General features: G+C 44.5%; 2 protein-coding genes across 11 annotated transcripts; both read right to left on the bottom strand.

The window, feature by feature from the left end:
- Nucleotides 1-1,232: 1,232 nt before the first annotated feature.
- LOC104584361 lies at nt 1,233-19,615 on the bottom strand. 10 transcript variants are annotated; one of them, XR_002966137.1, is made up of 6 exons: nt 19,243-19,615; nt 4,154-8,160; nt 3,782-3,872; nt 2,184-2,241; nt 1,975-2,093; nt 1,233-1,735 (listed from the first exon to the last, which is right to left on the bottom strand). XR_002966137.1 is itself a non-coding variant. In XM_010238801.3 (3 exons), the coding sequence occupies exons 1-2, from the start codon at nt 4,812-4,814 to the stop codon at nt 2,231-2,233; spliced, it is 672 nt and encodes a 223-aa protein (XP_010237103.1). In that variant the 5' UTR covers nt 4,815-5,758; the 3' UTR covers nt 1,252-2,093; nt 2,184-2,230. The 10 variants fall into 10 exon arrangements, 4 of the variants coding, with proteins under 4 accessions (XP_010237103.1, XP_010237102.1, XP_024318823.1 ...); XR_001407382.2 differs by having other exon boundaries at nt 1,975-2,241; XR_002966135.1 differs by adding an exon at nt 3,263-3,556 and having other exon boundaries at nt 1,252-2,241.
- Nucleotides 11,758-14,824, bottom strand: LOC100824551. Its single transcript, XM_014903219.2, has one exon. The coding sequence runs from the start codon at nt 14,303-14,305 to the stop codon at nt 11,981-11,983; it is 2,325 nt and encodes a 774-aa protein (XP_014758705.1). The 5' UTR covers nt 14,306-14,824; the 3' UTR covers nt 11,758-11,980.
- Nucleotides 19,616-20,028: the final 413 nt, after the last annotated feature.

The raw sequence follows: 20,028 nt of genomic DNA, 5'->3' as shown, positions 1-20,028 counted from the left end.
ATCTACGAGCCTGACAAGAAGACGACTCGTTGTATGGAGTAATTCATTTGGCTGGATATATCACGCTACAACAAGTTGCATATATACCCATATAACTATGTGTAAAAAAAGATACCAAATAATTTTCAAGTATTGAAATATCAACGAGATAGGCTACCCAATTCCCGCATGATCTGTGCAGGCTCCATTGATGAGTTTGGATTTATCACATAAATTCCATGTACCTACCATCTTCAAATCCGGATTATATACATTCACAAAAGCATCTCCCTTGGGCCAACTTCTCTTCCTCCATATATAAGCTATCTTTTGCACCGAAGCTCCACAACATATTCTAGCTATGATTAAGTGGATCATTCTCCTTTTTGTTTTGCTCAAACAGTTATCTAGGAATGGGAGACGTTAGGAATGTGCCTAGTCCTTCCCGGGCCAATGAGAGAAACACAATATTAGTAACGAGTACGCTCTTACTTGGATCAACTGCCACTTCAGCTACCGCTACTTGTATTAATGTGAGCATCTCCGTTTACATGGTTGGATCTCTTTTCCTCTACCATTGTATCATGATCCAAGCTATGAGGATCTTGCTCGTGTTGTACAATCTACCGCCATCGTTTATCAGCTATTCAGCTGTACACACTCACCTTTCGTACGAGATTACCATTCTGCCTGACATCACGGTCAACTGTTTATGATACATATTTTGGCATTAAGCTTAGAATTGATTTTCATTAGATTTTGTTGTAGGTTAGGTCAATTCTTTGAGCTGCGTACATGTGTACTGTTTGTGGCTTTGTGCACATGTTCACTACAGACAAATGGATTCTTTCATTGGAGCATCTCCATTTTCCTGGCCATCTGCATTCTGGCCAGTGGGTAACCAACAAATCAGTGGACACAAGAAAGCATCGGAGTTGGTTACCATCTCCATGCTCCTCTAACATTTCCCTATGGACGTCTCGCTGCAACTCAACTCCAAAGAAGGCCCTGCTGAACGATTGGGCGATAATGTTGGCTCACTTGGCCACGAATTTGTAAATAATCCTACTCGCTCTCCCCACACCCCCTCTTGTATAATCTCAATTCTTGTGTAAGGTTACATTTTGTTTTTAATAAAGTTGTGCAGGCCAGCTGTTGCCCGCTGTAGTTCGGGTCAAAAAAAGCATTGGAGTCAGTCTCCCGGATTGTCTCCACCACTACTCTACTATCTACGAGCCTCACGAGATGACGACTTGTTGTAATTCATTTGGATGGATATTCAAACTGCAACTTGTATATGAATTCGTATCTTTGGGCAAACATCCATCCATTGATGTGCTCTACAAATCCTTTCTGCTGTTACCGAGAGCTGCTGCCATTATAGTACAAGGGCATAACACATAGATGCAGCAAATCAATAATTTGTTGAGACCTATTTGCATCTCTACATATACAGGTGCTTGGGCCGATGGAATTGGCTAGTCCATTATGCTGTTACCGAGAGCTGCTGCCATTAAAAGGAGGCTCTGCCAGAAGACATTCGATAAGATCATGACAACAGGGAGCGGTGCGGCTCCTTCTTTCCCCATCTCCTTTCTTGCGGCTAACAATCGATATCCAGTTTGCTGAGTGATTACTGGAGAATGTGTTAGGAGTAACTGGAGAATGTGTTAGGAGTAACATAATTATATCCGCCACGCCCTGAATTTCGGCCACTGAACACACATCTCTCTGAAGCCAGCCCTGAATCCCCACTCTGCATGATGCAGCGTATCTAAGCCAAATTCTACCACAAAGTTGGAGACCAAAACAGTGAAATAAGACAATAGTAGATCACATTGGCAATAGAAGAGCTCCCAATCCCTCCCAAGCCTAGCTACCATAGAAAAGCCACCGGAGTGCCTTCCATGAACTAATCATCTCATATCATGCAGCATTTCAGAATCCTTCGCTTGCTCTTTTATATGATGGGTCGAGACAATGAATGGTACTTACCTTTTCTGGTACCAAGTGTATGAAAGACACACCAACATCAGCATACGAATAACACCATATACTCTGCTTTAATTTTCATGATGTTCCATCTGGTAAAGAATCCATGCTTGCTTCGAGGCCTACTCATACAAAATCCCATTTGTATTACTCCCACTCTAGTACAAAGTTGTACTAAATTAGCGACACTTATTATGGATAGGAGGGAGTACTTGTTTTCCCGCTTCTGCCTCTTAATGGAGATGTGAAACAACTCTATTCAGTCCCCAGCTGTACAGTACAGAAGCTTATTTAGTCATAAGTTAGCTCAGACATTTCATTCAATATGGAACAGGGGATACTATTTTCCACTTCTCAGATATACACCATCTTCATAATAGCTGTGCCAACATAATTATCCATCTTGTCTGTTTTCATAAACAAAATTCATATTCTGACTGACCTCACTCTTTTGCATGCATGGTGGCTCATTATGCAGGTTAAATAAGCAGATCATATCGCATATTTATGAAAAATGCTAAAATTGCTTTGCCTATCACATGATAGTATTAGTTCAAACTATTTGAGGTGTTCATTGTCTGTCCTGCTCTTGTGAATGGAACAAGAAAACATTTTTCAACCACCTCAGAGTGATTTCTTTAGTAGTATGTTTTCAGAACCACAGGAATAAATTACTGTTCGTTCAAGGACTGCCTTTAATTAGTTTGCTGCTAACCCACAGGTCCTATTGACAGCACAGTTAGATCTCATTCCATGCAGAAGAGTTAGACAAATAAGGTTTAGGATTAGCAGGTTAGAGAGAAGAATCAATTTGTTATTGACAACATAGTTAGATCTCATTCCAAAGATGTTGAGTACATTGAGAACAATCTTGCTTAAGATTTTTACAGTTCGAATTCTAGCTGAATAGTCTCTTGTGTTAACAGATACTCGCATTCAGCGGCAAACAAAGAGAATTATCTGCAGACACCAAACAATGCAATATGGTATTCTATAATTTGGAATACCATATGCAGACACCAAACAACGTGCTGATAGTGTTTTTCAGTCTGTTTCATTAGTGCAACTTGGACTTCTTATGCCAGCTGATTCCTGAATTCTTTCTTCCCAGTTTGTCCAACTAAAACAATGAGAATTGATTCCTAAAATATTGATATGTTTGTATGTTTAGATAAAATAAAGGACGGCGGAGGTGACGCAGGAGTGACAGAAACCGTGGCCCAAGCTCCAGATTCTCAATATAGGAGACAAATGGGACACATCTACTTCTTACTATGGTTTAGGTGCATACCTTAATTATTCTTGATTCTAGCTGGTATGCAGTTGAGAATTTACTCATAAGTAGTATGTTAGTCATGGTATTGAACACTGTGGATAAACAATGAGCCCCATATACTTAATTCCTTGATTTTCCACATTATGAGATATACTGTGGTGAGATTGGGGATAAATCATAGAGGTGTCCAATTTAGCTGCATCATTCTGCATTGCAATTTAGAACTTTGGCCACAAGCCATAAGAAAGGCAAACCACTTCGCTAATAGTAGCCAATCGCCTAGAACATTTGCTCCAATGGGATAATCACCTACACTAATTAAATTCACACATACAAAATTAGCATCAGTACCTAATTTTTATTATGGATACTTTTATTATATTATTCTACCATTAATTTATGAAATTCCCATGACTATTTCCTGTAATATATGTAGGAAAGTAGATGCTTACTGCATGTGAATTTGTGGTAGTTTGCACACAGGTGCAAAATTGAAGAGAAAGAAGTGGATCACAGAGGGATATTATTAATTACCTTAAGAAACCAACTACGGGGCAATAGCATGTGAATTTGTGGTAGTTTTAGTTGCTCATGGAGAAGCAGAACCATCAGTCTCAGGAAAAATCTACAGATAAAAAAAAGGAATATACTAATAGACCATTCAATTAATTGAAGCTACAAGATAATTTGTATTATAAATGCCACTGGTATATGACTGGCGAACATCACAATATGGGAATATACTAAGGATCTCTGAGAGATAAAACTCAACAGAGTGATGCCCTTGTTAATCGGTTGTCAGATTTCACTAAATCTTATTTATAAGTTACAACTTAAACGATACTACTAAACAGAAAGAAACAATGAATTATATAGATCACATGACTTCAACGAATTTAATCTCACCGAGGCCATGCTCCATGTCATCCAGGTGAACAAGAGACTGTTGGTACAAGACGAAGCGCAACAGCTCAGGACAAGGCTCCTTCACCGCCTCACTGCAAAAATCAGCCACGGTCTGGAGAGCGTTGGTGTCTGGGTCGTAGACATGTGCCTTGTGTGCCGATGTAAGGAGCACCATCTTCCTGCTGCTGCCGGTGCCAATGTAGCAGATAGGAACGACAAGCCGTGGCTTGGTCAGCTGCTGCTCCACAATGTCTTCTTGTTGGCCGGCCAGGCTACTGCTGTTGATGCTATAGTCCATTGACCATGACCCGGCTTTGCAATCCTGTAGCTTCCATATCTCAAACAAGCGCTGCCCTTTCACATCGTTGCGGCGGCGGCGGCGCACATCACGCACCATGCAGAGGCTCCCGTTGAGCTCCACCAGGGCTCTTCCGAGTGGCATGATCACTTCGTCGTCGTCAGACGTGGAACCAAATTCAGGTCCTTCGTTTCGTCGTCGCTTGTAAATTAATTTGTTGGCAGTGTAGTCCTCCGGCGACGGCGAGACGAGATCGGCCGTGGAAAAATAGGACTGGGGAGCTCGCCGGAACGATTCATCGGCGAGCGAGAAAGAGAGGATGCCATGGGACTCGTCATACCTCCATTCGTCAGTCCTGAACATCCAGTGAACACCGGGTTCACATGTTTATCAACAAAGATTCTAGTGCAAGCTGGATCATTGGCCAAGATTAACCGATCGTCGCCGGCGCCACCGGCAAACGGAGACCTCCAGTCATCGTCCAAGAATGACCTATCGGCAAGCGGCCCCGGCGACCTCCAGACTCCGGTCGCGCCTGGCACGGAGGCATCGTCCATGGTCAAGGTGATCACGTTGACCCTTGCAACGCCGACGCAATTGATCCTCAGATTGACCACCTTGTACTGTCCAGTCGACGCGTCGAAGCCGATTCCGGCGCTGTGGACGTCGTCGTCGATGATGTTGACGAGCGGCGGGAGCGGGAGGTGCAGGACGCCGCCGGTGGAGAGGTTGCAGACGGAGAAGTAGCCGAGGCAGCGGCGCTCGAGGAGGACGAGCCCACGGCAGGGCCTGGGGCAGACGAGCCTGGGGCAGCCTCTGCACCGCGGGAAGTGGTTGATGCAGGGCTCCGGCGCCATGGGGACGAAGGCCAGCTTGGGCGGGATCTGGCCGTGGTGGCGCTGCTGGAAGCCGCGGGAGCCGATCTGGGCGTTCCATGAACGTCACACGCAGCGGAACCGCGCCAGGGACTTGGCCGGCAGGAGCAGGAGGATGTCGGTTACGATATCTTCCGGCAGAGAGGCCGTCGTCGTCGTCGATGCGGGTGCGGCGGCCCTCATCCTTTTATGCGGCCCTCCCAGTCTCAGGGCTGACGGCGGAGGTGTGGATCTTGTCCTTTTACTGCTTCGCTGCCCTCTCATGGCTGACGGCCAATACGTGGCCGTGGGAGACGGCTAGGAGGCGGATCGAGATGTTGAAAGAACGGCGGGTGATGGCGGATCGGGAGTTAGTTGCGGCGGCGGCGGCGGCGGATCGGGAGGACGGAGGAATCGGGAGTTTTATTTATTTATTTTTAGAACAAGGAATCGGGAGTTTGGTGGGATGGACATAAAAATCGTGAGGCCTTCCCGGTAGCCCAATCCAGGGAAGCTTTGGTTCGGCCGTCGCGAGGAAAATTCCGGCCCAAACTCTGTCGATCCACCAGGCAGAGAATAATCCCGGCCCAAACTCTATCACTCGTGGATTTGGCCCCTCAAAAAATAAATAAAAGACTCGTGGATTTGGAGTTCTTTGATACGGAGTATAGTGTTTTTTTTTTGAGGACTTCTTATACCAGCTGATTCCTGAATTCTTTCTTCCCAGTTTTGTCCAACTAAAACAATGTGAATTGATTTTCCTGAAATATTGCTACGTTTGTATGTTTAGATAAAAGACAGAGGCGATGCAGGAGTGACAGAAACAGTGCCCCAAGCTCCGGATTCTCAATATAGGAGACAAATGGGACACGTCTCTACTTGTTACTATGGTTAGGTGCATCCCTTAATTATTCTTGATTCTAGCTAATTAGGAGTATATGCTAGTACGAAGTTGAGAATTTAATTACTCGTAAGTACAACTTATACTAAAACGGTGCTAATTAATATGAAATGGAGGGAGTACTATTTTAGTGGTGGTATTGAACGTTGCGGATAAACAATGAGCCCCACAAGCCATAATTCCTTGGTTTCCCGCATTATGAGATGTATTGTGGTGAGATTTGGGATAAATCAGGTGTCCAGTTATGATGCATCTTTCTGCATTGCAATTTAGGACTTTGGCCACAAGCCATAAGAAAGGCAAACCTCACCATCAGGTCAAAGAGAACTTACGTTTGTGAAACATATATACTTGAGGCTTGAGAGAAGAATTGTTAGGAGTTAGATAACAATTAGTATAGCTGCATTTGTGTGTCAAAATAATAATTTAGCTGCATAATATCCTTTACAGCTCCAGAAAGATCAATTAAGTATTTATTTACTAACTCCGTTTCTAAATATGAGAAGTCCTACCTTTTTTTCAATTAGCTGCATTTGTGTGTCAAAAACAAAATTAGCTGCATAATATCCTTTACAGCTCCAGAAAGATCAATTTAGCCAGCTTAAGTTGGATGGACGTACCCTTTGCATGATCATACATTGATGTCAAGGCCAAAGTGTATAGGTGCTTCTTTTAATTACTGGTGACAATCAGAGGCAAGAGCCAGATCATCATGATGTTGTAACTCGGTACACAAGGTTCATATAAAAATGGTTACTTGCTGGATCAATTCGAACTGGCAGTACTGGCTTTCCGTGTCGTGGTCGGGTCTAATCTCTACCCTGTGCTATATAATTCATGCAGAGGCGGCAAAGGACCTCTAGTTTACATCTTCTCAACGCCACACACACATTATTGCACACATAGTACGTAGCAGCTTGCTAGGAATAAGAGGTGTCAAGAATTGGTATTTACAGCCCTGTAATATGTTCGTTCTTCACGAATTAATAGTTGTACCAGTAGGAGGATTTTTACGGTACCCTGGTGCTCCAAAAGCAAATACCGAAGTACCAATCAGATCTCCGTCTAGATTAAAGGCCAATTTAGACAATTCTCAAAGTCTATCTTAATGGTTGTTAGTTATGGCTGGAAAAAAAAGAAAAATTCTATCAATGTTGCGACAATCCTTTCCAATTATAGGAGGCATGTTTTCTAATTGATCAACAGTTTCCTTAATCAAAGTGCCTCTTTCCCACGGCAGCTCCCAGCGGCTCCATCGCCAAGCCGCTAGCGGCCAAGGTCAGGCCGTGGCTCAGTGGTGCAGGCAAAAACGCAAACGCTTCAGAGTTAGAAGAATTAATCCGGCCGTCTCCCCGTGAGGAACTCGTTCCAGCGCCCGGCTGCGACCATGCTGGATGACTTGGAGAACTTGTCCGGCACTCCGGCACGTCCTCGACGGCGGCAATGTCGGCAACGGGCAACGGCGTCCACCTACGGCCCGGCAGCTTCATGCCGATGACTAAAAGCTAGCACGGGAAAAGATTTATCCGAACGCAATTACAATTTTGCCCTCCAAATCGAGCTACTCCGTTGATTTCAGACTCGGTACTCCATGGAGTTAGCGATGGAGTACCTGACAATATCGGCCACAAGATCAAGAGAAATAAACGGTCTATATTAAATCCGGGGTACCGTAAAAGAGCTCGTACCAGTAGATATACAGAGTCATCGAGTATATCTCACCACCCACACTATTCACTTCTTTTTCTATCGATAAAGATGTATCTTCACATGACCTTCCTCCTCCCATCAATTGATTCTTGTACCATCTCATCTCGGTAGACAAGTAAATCACATCTACTTAGGATTAGGAAGATGACATCTAGCGTTTGTCTTGCTGCAATCTCCTTCCCAGTGTATTTGCAGCCTAGCTTGTGCAAGGGAGCGAGCAACAACTAGTGATGCGAACCAATGCCTATAACACGTATATTTAGGAATGTGAGGTGGCAGGAAGACTGTAGCTAGATAAAACTAGAAGAGCTGTACAAGTATAAGGAGGATGCCAAACCGGGGAGCATGAGGGACCTTTCCATAAAATTCATATGCGCCACGAGCACTATATTCAAATTCATTACACTGTAAGTCTGTAACCTTATAAAGTGTTTCCATAAAATTCTCTTTCAAATGCTGGTAACCTAACTTAGTAAAGTGTCTCCATAAAGGCATAAATTAGTCACGCAAAAATTTCAATTTCAACCCTTTGAAGCTTCAACAATCTGGAGACAATTGTCACCAAGCTTTAGACAACTCTTCATCTTGTGACTCTACTAACCAGTAACCACCCTTACAAGGAGTCGCTAGAACAGGAGATTTAAAGGGTCTCTAAACACTAAACAGAGGGCGTCCCTAAAAGATCATATTCTTGTAACGAATCCTTACACACGGCCCAGGCCCTATAAATCCTTCTCCGGATGCTATGCTGCTTTAACTAGACGTCTAAGCTAGAAAGGATCTCTCTTCATCTACAGTTCCCATCTTCTTCCTTTGCTCCCCAGTCAAACAGAATTAAATCAACATAGGAATGAGAGGTTTCAGGAATCCGGGATGCCTTTACATGGTAATAATGAACACCAGTTGAAGCTGCATCACGCGCTCACCATTTGCTTGGAGCCCGACTGGTTCCACAAAAAGTAGAATGTGCAACAAAACTACCTCACTTGGTTGGGGAAGTGGATGCATGACCTGTGCTTATGGCTTAAAGTTCTTAAGTATGCGAATTTAGGTTCGTAATCATACCGTCGAGGTCCCCTTTAAGCCGCAGTGCACAGTCCAATGTCGACGCTCAACGGTCAACACTGCTACCGACAAGACAAGACTTGATCCAAGAATTGTAGATCCAGTGAGTAGTTTTTTTTTTTTTTTAAGAACAAACACTTCGTTAGATTAGAAGCAAAGTGCAGTGTTCAGCCTGAGAGGTCCTGTGGTGAACATTTGATAACTATGGACATCCTGTCGACCTGTGGCTAGCTAGAGCTTATACAAGAAATTAGAACAGGGACGAGCTAGTTCTGGCAGCAGGAGGCACTGCGGCTATGTCTGACGGCGACTTCACGGCCGTGGGAGGCGGATCGGGATGTTGGAAGAACGGCGGGCGGTGGACCTAAAAATCGTGAGGCCTTCCCGGTAGGCGGTAGCCCAATCCAGGGAAGCTTGTTGGTTTGGCCGTCGCGGGGAAAATTCCGGCCCAAACTCTGTCGATCCACCAGGCAGAGATTAATCCCGGCCCAAACTCTGTCACTCGTGGATTTGGCCCCTCAAAAAAATAAATGAAAAACTCGTGGATTTCGAGTTCTTTGATTTAGAGCCTTAACTGATGGTTGCAATATTATACTCCATTAAACTTGTGGATTTTATAGCCTTGTGAATTACTTTATTCTGTATTACTCTGAGAAATGAATTACTCCGTACTAGATATTTGCAAATCCTCCACTATCTTCCTGGACATTTGAGTCCTTGCATTTTTCTGAAACTTTATACTGTTATTTTACGGATTTGTATACTCCCTCCGTCCAACAAAAGATGTCTCAAGTTTGTTGAAAAAAAATTGTATTTAGACATGACTTAGTGTATAAATGCATTCAAATTTAGTCAAAGTTGAATCATTCTTTGTTGGACGGAGGAATATTTCTTTTATCACTACCACCATTAGAGTTTTATGAACTCCATTTACAGAATATTTTCTTGAATTTCTAAGCTGTTTTTGTGTTTAAATATGGAAACCCGTTCCATCTTATGTGCACCCTGGTTAATCCAAACAACCTTTTTTAGAACAGGGGATTGATCTTGGGGAAGGGAATCGATGGAGAAGAGGGATTGGGTGATGTGAGTAGGATCAGTTGATTGATTTCCCCAGCTTCTAAACAAAGCCAAAGCGAGGTATGGTGTGTTTTCTTTATAAGAAGCAAGGTATGGTGGCTCGGCCTTGCTCTTAGAAAAAGAATTTGGTAAATAGCATTCAATGTCACGATCGATCCATATAAAAAGAGCAAGTGAAGGATTCTGAAATGCTGCAAGATATGAGATGATTAGTTCATGTAAGGCACACCACCGGTGGCTTTCCTATGGTAGGCTTGGTAGGCACGAGGAGCTCTTGTACCGCACCAAAGAGCCGTCACGGTCTTAGGGGCTATTTGGTTGCTACCCCGTCCAAATTACCTGGCCTGAATGTGAGACTTGGGCCAGGAGATTAATCAACAAGCTAATTAGTGGATACAACCACAACTAACTACGTCCGCTTCTTTCTCTGCTACGGCCGCTCGGACTCCTCGCAGCATAACACATGCAGCTAACTAACACACATAATTAGCTTTGCATTGTGCACGTGAACACAACTCTACGTGCACACACTGCCGCAGCTTCGACTAACCTGATAAAATTCTAAACAACAAGGTTAACTCCAACACTGAATACCTAGAAGTGTTAAGTACGAAGTTTATTTTGTTGCAGCACCGAGCTTTTTAGCCTACGACATGTGTATCTGCACTTCCAGAAAAATTGGTTCTCTCTGACTTCACCTCTTTCTCCCATGTGTGAAATCATTGTTCCATCTCACTTTTCCCTTTGATGTAATCATGAGCAAATAGCGAGGGCATCTTTAATTCGTAGGATTTTGAAAAATGTAGGAATAGGAAAACACAAAGCACGGGAATTTTATAAACTTTTGTGTTTGATTCACAGGAATAAAAAAACACATGAATCTTAATAAACATGGCCAATTAAGGTCAAACCACCAACAAAATAACGGTTTAGTGTTCATATGCCACTAAATATCATTGTCTTGTTGTTGTGCAAAGGAATTTAAAAAAAGGTCTAGGTAGATTGTCGAAATCCTGTGTTTTTCCTTTGAAACTGGGATGAAAGAAAAGATTCGCCATATACTGCAATGGTTCTTACTATAATGTGCCATATACTTCTGGGAGAGGCTTTCAGATTTTTAAAGGACGAAGGTTACCAAATCATATACTAAATTGTGTTGTACGATGTGCAAAAAATTGAGAATGAGCCAACATATGGGTATAATTCCGGGGAAAAGAAGCAGTTCGACATGTCTTCCATGTGCCTGTGCTGGACTTTGTTTTGGTCAGCTTTGGTCAAAGGACATCCCCTTGCAAGCTGTCTTTCATGTTTGTACCGCTAGTGTAGGAATATACTCTCAACTGAGGTGGAGCTGTTGTCTTCTTTACCCAGCTGATGATTTTAGTTAAATAAAACATTCAATATTTCTTTATTGTTGGAAACTGAACAAAGTTACGGCTGGCTGATCTGTTGTATATTTTACACTGAGATCCCCTGTTTTGATAGTGAGAGTTGTTTGCTCTGAATTATCCCATTTGTTTCCATGAATTAGTGTGAAGTGAAGTGCACTTCTAGATAAGCTAGCAGGTGCCGCTGCACTGCTTCTCCAACCCCAATCCTGCGCCAGTTTCCGGCGACTGCGCAATACTGAGGGGGGAAACGCCGGCGCGCGGGCACTACTGTCGGGTCTTCTAATCTCAATACTGCAGACACACACTGGAGAAATTTATTAATCGCGACAAGAGGAGCATACAGGCTGTTTCAGCAAGAAAGAGTAAACAAAAGCAGACAACAGAGAAAATAAAGGAAATGATAAAGACACCAATATGAAGCAGCAGCTAGCTGCAGCTAAGATACAACGGAACGGATCAAAGAGCACGTGTCTCGAAAGTAAATGTGACAGACCCGGGATTGCAATTTTCAACATGAAACAGCACTTATTAGCGCACTATGGTAATTTCTATCGAACCATCGTCGTCTCTGGCTCTGGATTGGGATCGAGAACCAGACGCGCCCACGCCTTCTCCTCTTCCTCCTGCCCCTCGTCCTCGTATTCCACCAGTCGTCGCTCCTCCTTGCCTTCCTTTCCTTCGTCCTCGCACTGATGCTCTCTCAGCTCCTCCTTCCTCTGCTCCTCGTCCTTCTTCTCCTTCATCGGCTCCGCCTTGCGACCGGTAACTTGATGCTCTCTCATCTCCTCCTTCCTCTGCTCCTCGTCCTTCTGCTGCTCCCCCTTGTGACATGGAATTTGATGCCATCACATGTGCTCCTTCCCCTCCTGATCCTCCTCCTCCTCCTAAATCGGGGTATTCTTCCAACCTATGATACCTCTCAACCCATGTCTCCATCCCCATGAACGACCACATGACCCATACCCAGCTAGAGAAGCCGACACCTTGACCGAGGCTCTTAGCCTGCAGGTAACCCCTGCATCTGCTGACGGAATAGCATAGCATCTCCACCCACATGTTTTGGATCAGTGCCCACCTCTTCCCCTCTTCTAGTTCCATCAGTGCCTCAGCAAGCTTGCATGCATCGTCAATCGGAGTATCTTTTCTTTTCTTTGCCTTCAGAATCTCCCGAGCAAGATTTTCTTCTTTGTCAAGCGGCACCGTGCTGTCCTTCAAGAGCAGCTCGATGTGTTCGCTGGCGATGGAGAAGAGAGCGGGTCTGGTGCCGGGAATCAGCATCTCAGGACTGATGAAAAATAGGTACATCATGTAGTTGGATATGTCCTTGCTCATCTTTGCGTAAGATACTGCTTGTGGTGATGTCACTGATGTGTTGGGGTAGGAGAAGCAGAGGTCCGTTGCGATGTGCCACATGAGAATGCTCTCGTCGAATCTCGTGCTCACGCTCCATCCTATCCGTTCCATCAGACCCAGCAAACTTAGGGTCATCTGTCCCCTGAAGTTATTGAATCTCTTGTATCTAGCAGCGTCGCCCTGGATGTACTGTTTCCAACCCAACTTCACATATGAGAATACCAGCCATACAATATTATGTGTTGAATCTACCTCCTCAATGCACCCATATTTGCCAACGAGCTCCCTTAGGAAACTGAAGGTAGCAAGCTTCATCAGAATGCTCGGCTTCTTCTTGCGAGCACAGTACGACAACAGGTTGTACTGGGGGACCATGACCATCCCTCCATTAGTTGTTCCCATGCATTTTGGGAGGTTCTGATAGAATAAAAGCACCGGGGTAAACAACCATGGAATGAGTTCCTGCACAGCAGCCCAACAGAAGACGATGTATGTCACCCTGATGTCGTGCACACTGTAACCATCCTTGTGGCTCCTGGCAAAGAGCACCAGCGAGGCTAAAGCCATGGAGGGAAGAAGAAAGAAATGCAACAGAAGGGCAAGAGGACTGCCAAATGTTCTCACATTTGCATATAGGGCTAAAAATCTGGTTCTGATGTACCAGTCTATTGTCAGGTTTCCCCGCAAGCTTGCAAGCTTCATGAAAGCTTTCAGCTCTTTAAGCCCAGCAGAGTATGGAGCAATGACGTCGACAAAGTAATTGGTGTGACCGATTGCGGATGCCATTTCATCATACATTTGTTTATGATCAGCTGCTTCCGCCTCCGGGGCCAGCGCAGACTTGCTTGCTTCTTCAACAAATTTCTGGAGTGATTCATGTTTTTGTCCTTTCCTCCATCCTTTATTCTTTGCCGCCTCAGCTTCGCTGTACTGTGTAGTGCAAAATCTCCACAATGCAGAAACTATACCTGCTTTTCTTGGTCGAGAGACAGAGCTGGCGGCTTGTTGGCTAGCAAAGCTAGCTCTCCTAAGGATCCATGGCTTCTGGGCGAATTTGATGATGCCAACTATGAACAGCAAAACCGCCGACGCCAGCAGCCTCTCTCCGCCAGACCACCACTTGCAGAAGACATACAAGGCGACCGTTACCTGAGTCATTAGGGTGAAGACATGCCGCCGCCATAGCTCATTATCTTCTAGGCTGTAGGCACTCATGGTATTCTGACCGAGGTGGATGAGGAGGACAGGTGCCCATATGACCTCGAGAGAGCTGCTCCCCGCATCCACCGTCAGCTTCTTCTGGCGACTGAAGAGGGTGGCGAGGGCGTAGATCGCCACTGCATCGCTGCCTATGTACCCCAGCCATAGGAACATCCTCAGTTTGGGCATGGCACGCATCCTTCCAGCAAAGGCGAGGAAGAACTGGATGAAGAGGCTGCCTAGGACGAGGACGCGCAGCTGCCACTCCTCCCACCATTGCATAGCACTTAAGACATCCATCTCAATGTTTGTCTCTCACTTTCTTTCTTTCTTTCTTTCTTTCTTTCTTTCTTTCTTTTGGGATCGATGTGCTCTCTCTGCCTCACTCACACACATAGGTCGATGTACACACGGAAAGAAGTGAGGTGTGGATTCATTCCAGACTCACCTTGATATATATGAAGAGTTATTGGCATGGTTAGCGCTAAGTACGGCGTTGTCACATGCACTGAATTTCTTATGCCTATCGTTACTGTAATTAATTACATAGACAGGCTAGATCCACTCTTAGTCGTCGACTCTCTATTTTGCTTGACCGGCCGGGCAAGTATACATAGGTCCAAAAGAGATGATTTACATCTAACCAGTTACTAGTCGGTGCATGCGCCAGGCTGGGCTTGCTTGTTTTTTTCTTTCGAAAAGGGGACACGGCCATCTTTATTGCAAGTTCGGTATCAAGGCAGGCTGGGCTTGATGATCATATTTCTCTGGAGTTGCTGAATACCGCACTTGTCTTAACATATGTTTTTGCATCTGAGGATCTACTAATGAAGTTAGTTAGAACCGGGCTGGACTAGATCATATCACCCAGCCTTGACGTACTCCAAGGTGGGGGAGGGAGACTGGTTTATTTCAAAGTCGCCAGTCCCGCCTTAGCGCTAACTGCAGCTTGCTCACGTGCCGACAGCATTCTTTATATTGCTTAAGTAGATACAAAGACTTGCTTAGTTACTCGCATTGTTTGACTTGGAAAAGTATATAGTTCCCTTGTACTTGTCCCAATGTATGATTCTCATCTAATCGTTTTCAAGCGTACTAGCTGATCTTGACCATCATTTTTTTCTTGACTAGGCAAAGTAGTCGCGTACATGTCTTAACATATGATTTCTATTTGGCATCTGATGGCCAAGTTGGCATAGCCGGGCTGGTATTGAGTATTTTGCTTGCCATGACACATTTACTCCAACGGGATTCTCTCTTACAGATATTTGACATCCAGTTTTTTTTTATTGCATTTTTAATTGCTAACCACATTTGCTTTAACATCCAGTTAAATGGCCTAGCACATGCAGCTCAGATCTTGCTCAAGGTTCTAGGGAGGCAATGGTGCGTTTAATGCGCAAGCTGTTCCCTTTTGTACTTCTCAGTTTTCTTGAAAAGTTAAATCTCATGTTTTATCATGGTTATATTAAAGCACCAAAATTTATGGCGCCAAATTAATATCATTAGACTCAGTCATCAGATATATTTTCATTATATACCTATTTGGTGCCATAAATGTTGGTATATTTTTACATATACTTTGTCAAACTTAAAACAGTTTGATTCTCCCAAAAAAAACCTTGAAGTAAACACTTTTTTATTCAGACGAAGACAGAGTACTTGCAGCCAGCTCCCCTAATAGGGAGTAATATATTTGGCCAGGCATAAGTAGATGCCCAAAACGAATAACAACGGCCTTGATGTATCTGTGAGTTTCATTAATAAAGCTTTCGTTAAGGGAGGAAGGCTGAAGTCGATCGGATACATGTAAGGTTGATGATTGTGGTCACACTGGAGCAGTTTATGAAGCCGAACAACATGAGGAGCTAACACACACTCTATTGAAAAAAAAAAGAATTAGAAGAAATAATCTTAGGCAGGCTGACCAAGGACAAATAAGGCAGAATTACATTTTCCACAAGCAGCAGCTCTTAGGCTATGGTAATTTCCACAGATTGGTCAACTCCACCCTGCTCCTGCTCCTCCTCCCCTTCGTCATCTTCTTCTTCAAGATGCTCCAAATTATGATGCCTCTCAGCCCAAGTTTGCATCCCCATGAACGACCAGACGAGCCAGATATTAGAGAGGTATTCCCCACCTTCGCCGAGGCTCTTAGCGTGTAGGTATCCCCTGCATCTGCTGGCAGAATAGCATAGCATTTCCAACCACACGCTAAGGATCAACTGCCACCTATCATTCTCTTGTACCTCCATCAGTGCCTCAGTGAGGTTGCATATAAGAAGAATCAGTCTATCTTCAGTTTTGGTTGTTTTCGTACTGCAAATAAAGTCATGCTCAAGATTCCCCGCTCTGTCTAGCGATGCCTTGCTATCCTTCAAGAATAACTCTATACTGTCGCTGGCGATGTGGAAGAGACCCGGTCTGGTGCCGGGCATTAGCATCTCAGGGTGAATGAAAAGTAAGTATATCATGTAGTTAGATATATCCCTGCTCCACCCTATCCCTCGTGTAACTACTCCTTGAGGGGATGTGTTGAGGTAGTGAAAGCAGAGGTCTGTGGCGATGTGCCAGATAACGACGCTCTGGTCGAATGGCATGTCCAAGCTCCATCCTATCCGTTCCATCTGATGGTGCCTCCTTAGTGTCAGTTGCCCCCTGAGATTGTTGTATTTCTTGTATCTTGCAGTGTCGCCGCGTATGTACTTCTTCCACCCATCTTCCACATGTCTTTGAACTAGAAATGTAATATGGCTGGCTGACTGTACCTGACCAATATACCAATTTTTGTTAATGAGCTCCCTTAGAAAGCTGAACGTAGCAAGCTTCATCAAAATGGTGGGTTTCCTGTTGCGAGCACAGTAGGACAACAGGTTGTACTGGGCAAGCGTGTCAGTCTCGACCGACACCCATCTGCCAATATATGCTCCAACACGATTTTGGCAAGTCCGAAGCAAGATGCCCAGGAGATCCTTGGCCCATATATATAACTCCTGAGCTGCAGTGCAAAAGAACAAAATGTATGTCACCCTGATGTCGTTCACACTATAACCATCCTTGTGGCTCCTGGCGAAGATAACCACGGAAGCTAAGGCCAAGGAGGGAAGCAAATAATAATGCAAGAACACACCAAGAGGACTGAACACTGCCCTTGTTTTGGTGTACATGATTGCAAATCTGACTTCGATGTACATCTTCACTATAAGGTATCCTCGTAGGTAGCCAAGCTTCATAAAAGATTGTAGTTCACTAAGCCGAACAGAGTATGGAGCAATTGTGTCGGCGAAGTAATCGGTGTGACCGAATAATTCCGAGTGTCGAGCAATTGCTTTTGCTCCTTCTTCATAATCTACCTCAGTGGTCAGCACACACTTGCTTGCTTCTTCAACATACTTTTGAAGTGATTCGCTTTCTTGTAACTCCCTCCATTTGTTCCCCCTCCCGCTCGCTAAGATAAGGTCATAAGGTTCTGAAATACACCACCTCCCAATTGTGGCGATGATGCCTCCAACAACTGTAGAAGAGCTCTTTCTTTGCGGGGACAGAGAACTGGAGGCCTGCATGCTGTTAAAGCTAGCTCTTCTGAGGGCCCATGGCTTCTCAGCGAATTTGATGATGCCAACGACAAAGAGCAAGATTGCGGCCTGCAGTAGCTTCTCCTCTCCAGACCACCACTTGCAGAAGATGTACAAGGCTACCGTGATCTGAATCACTAAGGTCATGAGATGTCTCCGCCATAACTCGTTATCCTCAAGGCTGTAGGCAGATATCGCATACGGACCACCGAGGTGGATGAGGAGAACAGGCACCCAAACGACCTCTAGGGCGCTGGTCACCCTATCCCCAATCCGTTGCTTCTGCCGACTGAAAAGTGTGGAGAGGGCGTAGATCGCCAGAGCGTCGCCGCCTACATACGCCACCCACACAAGCACTCTCAACCTGGGCACGGTTCTGCGCATGGTGATAGACAAGAGGAGGAAGAACTGGAAGAATAGGCTGCCGAGGACAAGGATGCGCAGCTGCCATTCCTCCCACCAGTGCATAGCACTTGAGAGACCCATGGACGTGGTTGAAACAAACACACACGTTTACTCACTCAGACGAACTCCCGCAAAGTGAGTTCATCAAAAGCTCGCCCGTTTGTCCTATCTATAGACATGATTATCGCCAACTACGGTGTTGTCTATGCCTAATTAGTTTGGACAGATGTGTCTCAATGCATGATTTGCATCTAACTAGTTGTTTATCACTCTGTTTGTATACATGTCTATATACACCAAAATTGGCAGTTGGCGTGCTTAGGATGGAGTTGACGATTTTGCTGGACCTGGCCTCATCATTCAGTTGACATATCCCTTTGCTGAACTTGTCAAAATCATTCCGTTGACATGTCATGAGATATGATTAGTTAACGGCTTAGAGCACTGTTAAATTAAAGAAATCCATTTGCATCTAATGACCAAGTTGTTTTTATATGCATACCAGTTACCAATTGCCAGATGGTACATCTAATGACCTAGAGTATGCTCTGATTGTATCAATAATGACCATCACTTATATACGCCACTAGGCCCACTACTGACAGGCTGGTGCACTTTTTTTTAACCATTAGCTAGCTCTGCATTTATGACAAATACTCCCTCCGTTCCTAAATGTAGAAGTCCTAGTTTTGTTCTAACTCAAACCTTTTAAAGTTGTACCAAGTTTATAGAAAAATGTATCAACATCTAGAATATCAATAACTAGTTAAGCTATAAATTCTTCAAGAGCATCAAATTTGTGCAAATCAATAACTAGTTAAGAAACAAGTAATGCAGCTTCTCACTAGATCAATCCTGCATTTTGCTTTCTCGCAAAAAAAAAATCCTGCATTTTGCTAGATCCAAATGAGCAACTCCAAAGACTAACATCATTTAGGTGTGAAAGGATGCATCACCCCATTCTACAAAGAAGTCGTTTTGGGGACTTGACCCCATCCTAAGCCTGCATTGTTTTCTTTGTAGAACTTTATATTTTGGCTGATATTTCTTGATTAGTATGCAAGGACCATAAGCTTCTATTGGAAACGGAGGAGAATTCTGGATGTTGTGCTTCACAAATGTGTGCTCTCTGGAGCATGTATTCTTTTGGTAGCTTTCCCGGTAAGAGCGCATCGCAAAAGTATTAAAAATACAAGGTCAATTTCGTGGAATTCTTATTTTTAAGGGACTAAATCGGCTTCACAGTTGCGGTCTTACCCGGTCGATTTGGCCGGCGGCGATGGCCTTTGCCCGCACGCTCCTTCGCGCACGCAACTCCGGGCGTCCCCCTCGCCGATGCCGCGCGTGGCCATCCTCCTCCTCTCCGGTTGCCGGCGCCGACGCATCTCGCCGGCCGCCAACCTCCAACTAAAAACTAGCCCGCCGGGGCGATGGACCGAGGAGGCGAGGATGGGGAAGGAAACTCGCATGGAGGGAGGAAGATGGGAAAGGAAGGACGGCGGAGGACGGGAGGAGGATTCTCCGGCGAGTTTCTGTAGGACCTGCGGAGAGAGACGACGAGGATTCGGGGGGCGAGTTTTTTTTTTAGAGATTTTTTTTTTAGAGTATTTTAGAGAGATTCGGGGGGCGAGTTCTCCGGCTCACTTATGCGTCGCTTGAGCTGGGCCGGCCCATCAGCGATAATAGTTACTAGCCGAAGCCAGCCCCCTGACCCATACCAAAATTAGTGTTTTCTGTTTGGTTCTAGTCTTGCTCTCTAGCTTAGAGCTGATGATTTCAGTGATGTGGTTGTTATATACTCATTCCGATTCTATAATAAGTGTTACTCATTTAGTACAATTTTGTTCTAAATTTGCACTAGATCAACGACATTTATTAGGAATCAGGGGAGTATTAATTAATGGTATTAATCAATACTAATCTTTGTGACTAATTTGTCCGATATGTGCACGTTCTTGTACACATGCACAAATTGTTAAGAAAAAAGACTGCATTGTTCTGTTTTAGTCTCCCTTTCTCTGCTCTGATTTTTTTCCACTAAAC

Source organism: Brachypodium distachyon, chromosome 4, assembly GCF_000005505.3.
Source record: "Brachypodium distachyon strain Bd21 chromosome 4, Brachypodium_distachyon_v3.0, whole genome shotgun sequence".
Classification (NCBI taxonomy): domain Eukaryota; kingdom Viridiplantae; phylum Streptophyta; class Magnoliopsida; order Poales; family Poaceae; genus Brachypodium; species Brachypodium distachyon.
Note: the sequence above shows the minus strand (reverse complement) of the source record. Positions and strands in the feature narration are given on the sequence as shown.

What these genes read in the sequence shown, in the direction of transcription:
- LOC100824551 (XM_014903219.2), bottom strand. Translation starts at nt 14,305, where the DNA reads ATGGATGTCTTAAGTGCTATGCAATGGTGGGAGGAGTGGCAGCTGCGC.
- LOC104584361 (XM_003579182.4), bottom strand. Translation starts at nt 18,066, where the DNA reads ATGGGTCTCTCAAGTGCTATGCACTGGTGGGAGGAATGGCAGCTGCGC.